Here is a 10,322-nt window from a genome sequence, read left to right on the forward strand (position 1 = left end):
TTTAAATGAACAAATAATTAAATTACAAAATGAAATAAAAGTTATTAATCAATTTTATAAGCTTTATGATGTTTACAGTTTTCATAGTCTAAGGGAACGTTATTCTCATTGCTGTGATACCTGTAATTTATTACGTAATAATCTAAAACCATTATCAGAATTATTTAATCTTGATTTAAATTTTGATTGTATATATAAATGTTAAAAAAAAAATGATTATATTATTATTTGAATTATTATTTTTAAAAAAATGTTTTTAATAATCTACATAATAAACTATATCTTAATATGTATAAATCTCGTGTCACAATATTTGTCCTCAATGGACTCCTAATCCACTTAACCGATTCTGATGAAATTTTTTACACCGCGTGTAATTTGGTCCAACTTAAAAGATAGGATATAGGGTATGGACCTAACTCCTGTGAGTTAGAGATTTAGAGACAAAAACCGAGTTACACCGGTGGCACCCTCTTGCAGATAAAAATAAAATATAAATAATAATACAAAAATCGATAATAGCAGGGCTTGAAATCGATTAATATCGATAAAAATCGAAAAAAATATGTATATATATATATACCGAAAAAATCTAACCTCAACAACGCGAGCAGCAAAAGGTCACGACGCAAACGTGTTGAAAGTGCTCAGCAATTACCAGAACAAATCGAAACAAGAAATGCAGCTCAAAGAATCAGGACTGCAGAAAGTCGTGCACGAGAATCTCAAGAACAGCGTGACGAACGTCTGCAACAGAATATTACGAGAACAAGAGCGGCACGAGAACGAAACATAGCTACAGTACGAGAAAGAGATCGACAAAGGCAACGGATCAGCCGCTCATTAACACGTGCATCATTCGTTCGGCTTGCCTTTGAATATGCACCAGATATTAACTACTCAGCGCATTCAATGATTGCTATCGGTGGAATGGATAAAGTATGTCAATATTATCAGGCATTGAAATTTCGGAATGAAGTAGCCTGCATGTGCTGCGCATCAGGAAAAGTTGTGCTGTCACCTCTACCCGCTCCGCCGGAGCCTTTATTATCCCTTCTTACTGGCAATTCAGATGATTCCAAATTATTTTTGCGTAAGATACGCAAATTTAATTCTTGCTTCCAAATGACGTCATTTGGGGCAACTAAAATTTGCGATCGTGCATCCGATGGACGTAATTTACACCGTTCATATGACGCACTACAATATCCATTCATCGTCAACTGAATTTTTTACATTGTGTCAAAAACCTGATGTTTTTGGCCAATTCACGAAGACATTGGTGTATGGTGATGTTCCACGTTATTTTACATGGAACAAATCCAGTAAAAAATGGGAGCCATGGAAACAAGGAGAACCACATCCTTCCATTACAGGCATATTCAAAGCTAAGACATTGGGGAGTCTTTACACGGTACATCCAAAGCAACGTGAGTGCTTCTATTTACGTTTGTTATTGGTGAATGTTCCCGGACCAACGTCTTTTGAATTTTTACGAACAGTTAATGGTAGAGTATTCAATACATACCAGGATGCATGTCGTGAACTGCAATTGCTAGAAGACGATAACCATTGGGACTTAACGCTTGCTGATGCTGCGTTGACATCAATACCGAATAACATTCGTCAGTTGTTTGCAATTATTTTGACGACATGTTATCCCTCGCAAGCACAAACTTTGTGGGAAAAATATAAAAATTGTATGACAGAAGACATCTTGCACCGAATTAGACAAATAAATCAATGCCAAAACATAGATTATACACCAGAGATGTACAATGAAGCATTGGTCTTGATCGAGGATTTATGTGTTCTTATTTCAAATTTACCACTTAATCATTATGGTATGCCATCACCTAATCGTCCAGCCACCGACTTAGTCAATACCGATTTACAACGAGAAAATCAATATGACCATGGAAGTTTAGCAACAATTATCATGAACAGTGAACCATTACTGACAGCAGAACAAAAAATTATTTGTGATCGGATTATGCTGGCTGTTGCTGCTGAACAAGGCGGTTTTTTTTCTGGGATGTACCCGGTGGAACCGGTAAGACATTTTTAATATCGTTGATTCTTGCCAAAATACGGTCGCAACAAAAAATCGCATTAGCAGTAGCATTGTCAGGCATTGCCACACTTTTTCAATAATTGTACAAAAATTTTTATATTATTTTTATTTAACCTCCATTGAAAATTATTTTTCAAACAATGTCCATTTGTGGTTTAGATTTGGAAAATCCATGTTTTTCTCATGGGCAACTATATGTTGCGTGTTCACGTGTTGGGAAACCGTCGAATCTATTTGTGTTAGCTGAATTCCTCCATCAACCTTTGATACACCGCACAAATACTACATACCTCATCACTGCGTATTGAGGCCCGACAGTAAGACGACAAAACTCTGTGTTGTGTTCAATGCTTCAGCTAAAACAACCGCAGGTACCTCACTCAATGAGAGCATGTACACTGGGCCGAAGCTCCAGCCCGATATCCAAATTGTATTGTTACGAGCACGTCTATGGAAATATTTGTTTGTCACCGATATCAAACAAATGTATCGGCAAATACTCGTCCATCCTGATGATAGAGATTATCAACGTATACTATGGCGATTTTCACCTACTTTTAAAATTGACGAATATAGGCTCTGCACCGTGACATATGGTACTTCAGCAGCTCCATATCAAGCGTTACGGACAATTCGTGAGTTGGCCATGGTTAACGCTCAGTCGACCCGTGCTGCTGCAATTCTGCTCAATGATACCTTTGTTGATGATGTCCTCACTGGAGCTAATTCTGTACAAGAAGCTCTCGAATGTCAACAGGAACTCATTCAGCTATGTTCACGGGCAAAATTCGAACTTCGCAAGTGGGCAAGTAACTGCAGTGAAATTTTACATGCCGTTCCTGAGGATACTCATGCGATGTCTCCATTAATGCTTTTTGACGCTAGTGAAGACCCCGCCTTGAAGCTCCTTGGTCTTAACTGGGATCCATCATCTGACACGTTTTCATTCAAAATCCATTCCATGACAAAAAACCCAACAAAACGCTCGATACTTTCAGACATAGCACGAATATTTGACCCACTAGGAATTCTGTCACCAATCACGTTGTTCTCAAAACATCTGATGCAGCGACTCTGGACTGATGGTGTTGGCTGGGATGATCCTGTCTCTATTGAAATCGCACAGCTCTGGTCTCGATATCATTCTGAACTTCATCTAATCGCAGACCTTTCGGTTCGTCGCCGATTAACTTACGACCAAGCCTGTTCTGTACAACTCCACGCGTTTTCGGATAGTTCAGAAAAGGGTTATGCTGCTGCTGTCTACTTGAGAGTTGAGACACCAACATCAGTGTATTGCCATCTGGTTGCTGGAAAATCTAAAGTAGCTCCTTTGAAACGATGTACGATTCCAAGACTCGAATTATGTGGAGCCGTTTTGGCTGCCAGATTACTAAATTTCGTCGTCAACACCTACGCTGGTCGTCTCAAAATTGATGAACAACACGCATGGACAGATTCGACAACTGCACTGGTTTGGATCCAATCTTCACCCCATCGTTGGGCCACATTTATCGCAAATCGTACAAGCCAAATTCAGGAATTGACGTCACCATCTATTTGGCGTTATGTTCCCACACAACTAAACCCAGTCGATTGCGCTTCACGTGGTTTGTTTCCATCCGAACTTGTCAATCATCCACTCTGGTGGTCTGGTCCACCGTATCTGCAAGAAGCTGACCATCAATGGCCTTCATCACTTATGACTCTACCATCAGATATAGACACATCGCCAACATTTGAATTACGGAAGTCCAATGTACTACATGTCATCATAAAATCATCAATTAGTGACTTACTAGCACGGTACTCGAAATTAGACAAGATTCTCCGTATCTTGGCATATGTCCTACGATTGAGAAAGTTACGGTCTTCAGGTCTAAATAGCTTCACCGTAAATGCTGGAGAACTCATGCATGCTTTATCTGCATTGATATATTTCACGCAGCACACCGTCTACCACAGGGGTCTCCAACCTTTTTTTATGGCGGGCCAAATTTGATATACGCTTTGACATCGCGGGCCAACATTTTTAGAAAATGTGTTGTCTAAAAAAAAAAAAATGTTGTCTATCTAGGATTCTAGGAATATCTGATAGGTTATGAAATTAAGAAATAAATAAGAATAGATGAGATTTATTTAAAAAAATGTATGTTTATTTATATAATTTTTTAATTTATTAATCAATTTAATAATAAATAAATTAAAAACAATGAAAATTAATATATTATTTTCAAAACATTAATTAGCTTGGCGGGCCAGTGCAAAAAGCTTGGCGGGCCGCATCCGGCCCGCGGGCCGTAGGTTGGAGACCCCTGGTCTACCATAATGAAATTCAAAGATTGACCAAAGGATTACACATCATATCCAAGGACCTGCGTCGTTTGGATTTGTTTATTGATCCATCCGGTCTTGTCAGAGTGGGCGGTCGACTCACGAATGCCAATCTACCTTATGCCCACAAACATCCAGTTCTTTTGCCTTCGTCTCATCCATTAACAAACCTTCTCATCGACCATCATCATGTCCGGTTGTGCCATCCAGGGGCTCACACTCTGCAGACACATCTACAACAGGACTACTGGATTCAATCCGCACGTCGCGTTATTCGATCTCGACTCAGGTTATGCATTCCCTGTTTCAAAACTCAGTCTAAGTCCGTTGAACTAAAAATGGCGACTTTACCCAAACATCGAGTTCAGCCGGAGTTGGTAAATGGCGTCCCGCAAAAAAAGGTCATAGTTATATACTGTGTAAATTGCGGCCCGAGTATATTTTATACATACGTAAATTGCGGCCCGGGTATATTTGAAATGTACGTAAATTCCGATTTCCGGTCGGCTGGTTATATTATCTTTAATATTGATCGATAAGATCACTTGATGCTCACTTATATAATATTACTAGCCGCCAGTGTGCTGTGTGCATTTGATCGAAATATTTCGCACGAGTTTTTACATTGGTCTACAGTATTTACAGTATTTGGTAAATTAGTATTTGTATTTTTTTTTAAATTTAATAACAATGGAAGTTATGAAAAGTGAAAAAAATAAAACGTTGAAAATAGTTGATGGTTTCAAATTTCGTTTTCAAAAACTTCTGAAGAATGATATTCAACGTTGGTTTTGTACAGTCAAAACTTGTAAGTGTTTTTTAAAATTTAATAATAACAGTATATGTATAGATAGCTTTAAAGATCATAACCATCTACAACTTTCGGAACAAATTATAAATCGTCAAAAACTTAATAATAATTTAAAAAGAAAAGCCGTTGATGATATTTTTACAAGGCCATCTAAAATTATTCATTCTGAGTTAAAAAATGCTGATGTCGAATCTTTAACTACACAAGACGTAAAATTGATTAAAAGAAATTTACACAATGCTCGAGCTTCTATACTACCAAAATTACCAGACACTTTTTTGGAATTACAAATATTTTTGACAAAATAGAATTCAAAACAAACAAAAATGAAAATTTTTTGCTAGTAAATAGTAAAGAAACAAATATAGTAGGTTTCTCTACATTAAGCAATTTAAAAGTGCTATGCGATTCGGATACTATATTTGTAGATGGTACATTCAAAAGTTGTCCAAAATTATACCATTAATTATTTACTGTTCACTGTGCAATAAATCAGTCTTATGTTCCACTCGTTTATATTTTATTACCTTCGAAGACTACACAGTGTTATTTACAAGCGTTTCATCATTTAGTTATAGAGTGCGAAAAAAATTACTTACAATTTAATCCTATTCGGTTATATGCCGATTTTGAAAAAGCTATTCACAATGCTGCAAGACATGTTTGGCCTTCTATTGAAATAAAAGGGTGTAGATTTCACCTAGGTCAAAGTTGGTACAGGAAAATACAGCAGCTAGGATTAAGTAATGATTACAAAAGAAATAATACCGATATAAGTAATTTCTTAAAATTATTTTTTGGACTTCCTTTTTTGAGTTGTGATATGGTTGAAGATTGTTTTGCGTTTGATATAATGGCATTGCAACCACAAGATAATAGGATAGTACAATTTACCGACTACATATTAGAAACATATATAATCGACGACGCGGAGTTTCCACCACAGATATGGGCTGAATTTGTATCCTCAACGATGCGCACTACAAATAATTGTGAATCATTTCATAAAAAATTAAATAGTTCGTTCAATTCGTCACACCCAAATATATTTAATTTTATTGAAATTTTAAAAAAACATGCAATGTGATACGTATATTACATTAAGAAGTCAGGGAACAAAAAGCAAAAAAATGACTGATAAAGAATCATTTATACATGACAAAATGTATGAATTGCAAGCAAAAAATATTACTCAGTTAGACTATGTGCGGGAATTATCTTATAAGTTTTTACCAGTATATTAATTTGAATTTTTATAATAGGTACTATTTTTTTCACTATACACATTTTTACTTATTTTTAATAATATATTTTTTAATTATAAACAAAACAGCAAAACCAATATTTTTAACCATACCAATATGAATACAATTATATTGCCAGTCCTAAGTCTGAAAAATGGGAAGGAAAATATTGATTTTGTAATTTACATAACAATGACAAATATTTAAGTAGGCAAATATATTAAAATATACCGGGGCCGCAATTTACGTATGTATATAATATACCGGGGCCGCAATTTACGTATGTATATAATATACCGGGGCCGCAATTTACGTATGTATAAAATATACCCGGGCCGCAATTTACGTATGTATAAAATATACCCGGGCCGCAATTTACATAAAAAATTTAAAACGGGACGCAATTTACAGCGACCCGAGTTCAGCAAATCAAACCATTTGCCATTACAGGAGTGGATTACGCCGGTCCTATTGTCATAAAACAATCAAGAGGTCGAACATCTGCTTCAAGGTCAACTTATATTTGTTTGTTTGTATGTCTAGCCACCAAAGCCTTGCACCTGGAACTCAGTTCTGATTTGACCACTGAAACCTTTCTGCTAGCTTTCACTCGTTTCATAGCACGACGTGGCCCTGTTCATGAAATGCATAGTGACTGTGGCACAAATTTTGTCAGTGCAGCACGACTACTAACTCCTCTGAACACATTCATTAACTCAGCTTCTTTTCAAGATAAAGTACATCAGCAGCTAGCAAATAACGGTATTCATTGGCATTTCAATCCACCTTCCTCGCCACATTTTGGCGGTCTGTGGGAAGCAGGCGTCAAATCAACCAAATCATTAATTCTTCGGTCAATTGGCATCCATAGATTAACCAGTGAAGAATTAATGACGTTACTCACCCTAGTTGAGGCTACTTTAAACTCTAGGCCATTGAGTGCTTTGAGTAATGACCCCTCTGATCTCTCCGCTTTAACGCCAAGTCATTTTTTGACTCTTGAGCCTTCAACCAATTTACCCGAACCCAACTTAGAGACGATCCCACTGTCCAAATTGCAGAGATGGCGTCTCATCAATGACCTACATCGCTATTTCTGGACAAGATGGAGAAACGAATATCTATCGAGCTTACAAATCCGCAGCAAATGGTTGGAAAATCATGGAGAATTGAAAATTGGTGATCTGGTTCTCATACGGGAAGCTACTCCTCCACTTCATTGGCGCCTTGGACGAATCTTGACCCTGCATCCTGGATCAGATGGAATTTCCCGCGTTCCTACTGTCCAAACCACCTCGGGAATCCTGACTCGGCCAGCCGTTAAACTTTGTCCGCTACCAACTCCTTGAAGACATATCTTCAAAGTGGGCGGTGATGTTTACGCATACTCTTATTATTTTCTTATATTTATTTTATATTCTTATATTATTGTTTTCGTTGCGTGACAAATTTGTTATCTTATTATTGTATGCGCTGTGTGCGATAAGTGCAGGTGTTTGTATTTTCCACGCATGATTATCTCAATTATGATTTGGGTAATATGCGTGGAGGATTATGGACATTTGCACTGATCCCGAAAATTGTACATCTATCGGCAGTTAACAATTGGGTTTTTCGTGCTTTTCGTCACAGAACACGAGACCGACTTGGTGTAATCACTGATTCACCGGGTATCTTCTCGTGTTTCTGTCACAGAACACGGGACCGACCCGATGTAATTGCCGATAGACCGGGTATAAAAGGCCCCACGACACGACCATCAACACCATTCTCCGTCTTTCCGACTTTGTAGTAAGACCCACCCGGGCAGACTTGCGCAAATAGGAAAGGCGGCCTCTCAGACCACACTTAATAAACGGTTTGTGACTCGGTAAATGGTGCAATAGTTGAAGTTATTCTGGCATTGCATCGATCAGTCACCTACCCTGTGGTGCAATAGTCAGAGTAATTCCGGCATTGCATCGGTCGACACACCGTTCGATAAGCCCCCTCCTCTGTCGTGCTCCGTCGTGTCGTGGCGTCGTGTAGCGTCTTCCGCATCTTTGTTTTGTTATAATATAGTTAAACTTTAAAACTCAGAGTGTTTTATTTTTCGTTTCTTTTCATTGTATCGTTCTAACAGTAGTAATATATAGAGTTAAAGATGCTGCAAATATGTTTATGAAAAATATGATTGAAATCGGTGAAAAGATTAATAATATTTATCAAATTAATATACCGATGATTAAATTAACCGAAAAAGAATTTCAAAGAACAAAAGTTTGTGAAAAATGTTCACTGTCTTTAAAAAATAAATAATTTAATCAAAGTTCGCGACCACTGTCATTTAACTGGTAAATATAGACAATGTCTTTGCATAAAATGTAATTTTGAAATAACTACCCCTTCTTTCGTTCCGATTTTTTTTCATAACTTAACATATGATAGTCATTTTATAATTCGAGAACTTGGTTGTAATGATAATGACATTCATGTTATTCCAAATTCATCGGAAAAATATATTTCATTTAGCAAAGAAATCGCCTCAATATTTAATATAAAGTTTGTTGATTCATTTCGTTTTATGTCCTCCTTATTAAGTGAACTTGGGGATAATTTGAATGAAGATAAATCGAGATTTAGAGAAACTATATAGATATTTTCTAATAAAAAAATAAATTTAGTAACACGAAAAGGTGTTTTCCCTTATGATACATCGATAGTTGGAGTAAACTAAATGAAACCTGTTTACCTCCAAAATATCTATTTTATAACTCTTTAAAATATGAGGAAATTAGTGATGAAGATTATTCTCATGCCCAAAAAATATGGAAGATATTCGATTTAAAACTTTAGGTGAATATAGCGATCATTACTTAAAAACTGATGTTACTTGTGTTCGAAAATTTTAGAGATTTATATTTGTCTATTCTTAGACTAGATCCTGCTCGTTATATGACTGCTCCAGGGTTTGCTTTTGATTGTATGCTTAAATATACTAAGGTTAAATTAGAAAGATTGAAAGATTTTAACCAGCTTTTATATTTTGAGAATGCCATCAGAGGTGGGGTTGTTCAATCAATAAAAAGATATGTTAAAGCAAACATACCAAAAATTAAAGGTTTAAGCTATGATTCTGATAAACCAATCACATGGATTACATATCCGGATTGTGTAAATTTATATGGAAAGTCAATGTTAACAGAACTACCTCTTAAATATTTTGAATGGGTTGATGATTTAGACATTGACGTTACTAAAATTCCTGATGATTCGAAAGTTGGATATATATTAGAAGTTGATATTGATTACCCTGAATATTTACATAAAAAGCATAATGATTTTCCATTTTTACCTATAAACGAATGTCCTTCTAATTCAAAAGTTAAAAAATTGATTACTACGTTATCATCAAAAAAAAATATATCGTACATTATAAAAATTTGAAACAAGCAATTGTTATTGGACTTAAATTGGTAAAAATTCATCGAGCTATAAGATTTTCACAGAGTAAATGGATGGCACCACACATTGAACTTTGTACGAAAATGAGAGTAATAGCTAAAAACAAATTTGAAAAAAACTTTTGGAAATTATTAATTAATAGCGTTTTTGGTAAACGTATGGAAAATGTTCGAGCTAGAACTTCTTTAAAACTGGTTTCATCAGAAATAAAAGCAAATAAATTAATGATAAAAACTAATTTTAAAGATAGAACTATATACTCTAAAAATCTAATGGCTATTCATCAGCATAAGGAAATTATTAAATTTGATAAACCGATTTATGGAGGATTTGCAATCTTAGACGTCTCGAAAACATTTATGTACGATTTTTATTATAATGTCATGAAAAAAAGATTTGGTAACAAAATTAATTC

At 35.7% G+C, this 10,322-nt stretch overlaps 1 protein-coding gene across 1 annotated transcript; it reads left to right on the top strand.

Moving 5' to 3' along the window:
* Positions 1–2,465: 2,465 nt before the first annotated feature.
* Positions 2,466–7,812, top strand: LOC112594280. Its single transcript, XM_025338983.1, has 4 exons — positions 2,466–4,028; positions 4,393–4,785; positions 5,755–5,962; positions 6,875–7,812. The coding sequence occupies exons 1-4, from the start codon at positions 2,466–2,468 to the stop codon at positions 7,810–7,812; spliced, it is 3,102 nt and encodes a 1,033-aa protein (XP_025194768.1).
* Positions 7,813–10,322: the final 2,510 nt, after the last annotated feature.

The sequence above is a fragment of the Melanaphis sacchari genome, unplaced genomic scaffold, assembly GCF_002803265.2.
Source record: "Melanaphis sacchari strain LSU unplaced genomic scaffold, SCAv2.0 Contig228_pilon_pilon, whole genome shotgun sequence".
Classification (NCBI taxonomy): domain Eukaryota; kingdom Metazoa; phylum Arthropoda; class Insecta; order Hemiptera; family Aphididae; genus Melanaphis; species Melanaphis sacchari.

What these genes read in the sequence shown, in the direction of transcription:
- LOC112594280 (XM_025338983.1), top strand. Translation starts at nt 2,466, where the DNA reads ATGTACACTGGGCCGAAGCTCCAGCCCGATATCCAAATTGTATTGTTA. An exon ending in TATATTTCACGCAGCACACC is followed by an intron (nt 4,029 to 4,392) that starts GTCTACCACAGG and finishes TGGAGACCCCTG; the next exon opens with GTCTACCATAATGAAATTCA. An exon ending in ATCGAGTTCAGCCGGAGTTG is followed by an intron (nt 4,786 to 5,754) that starts GTAAATGGCGTC and finishes TTACCTTCGAAG; the next exon opens with ACTACACAGTGTTATTTACA.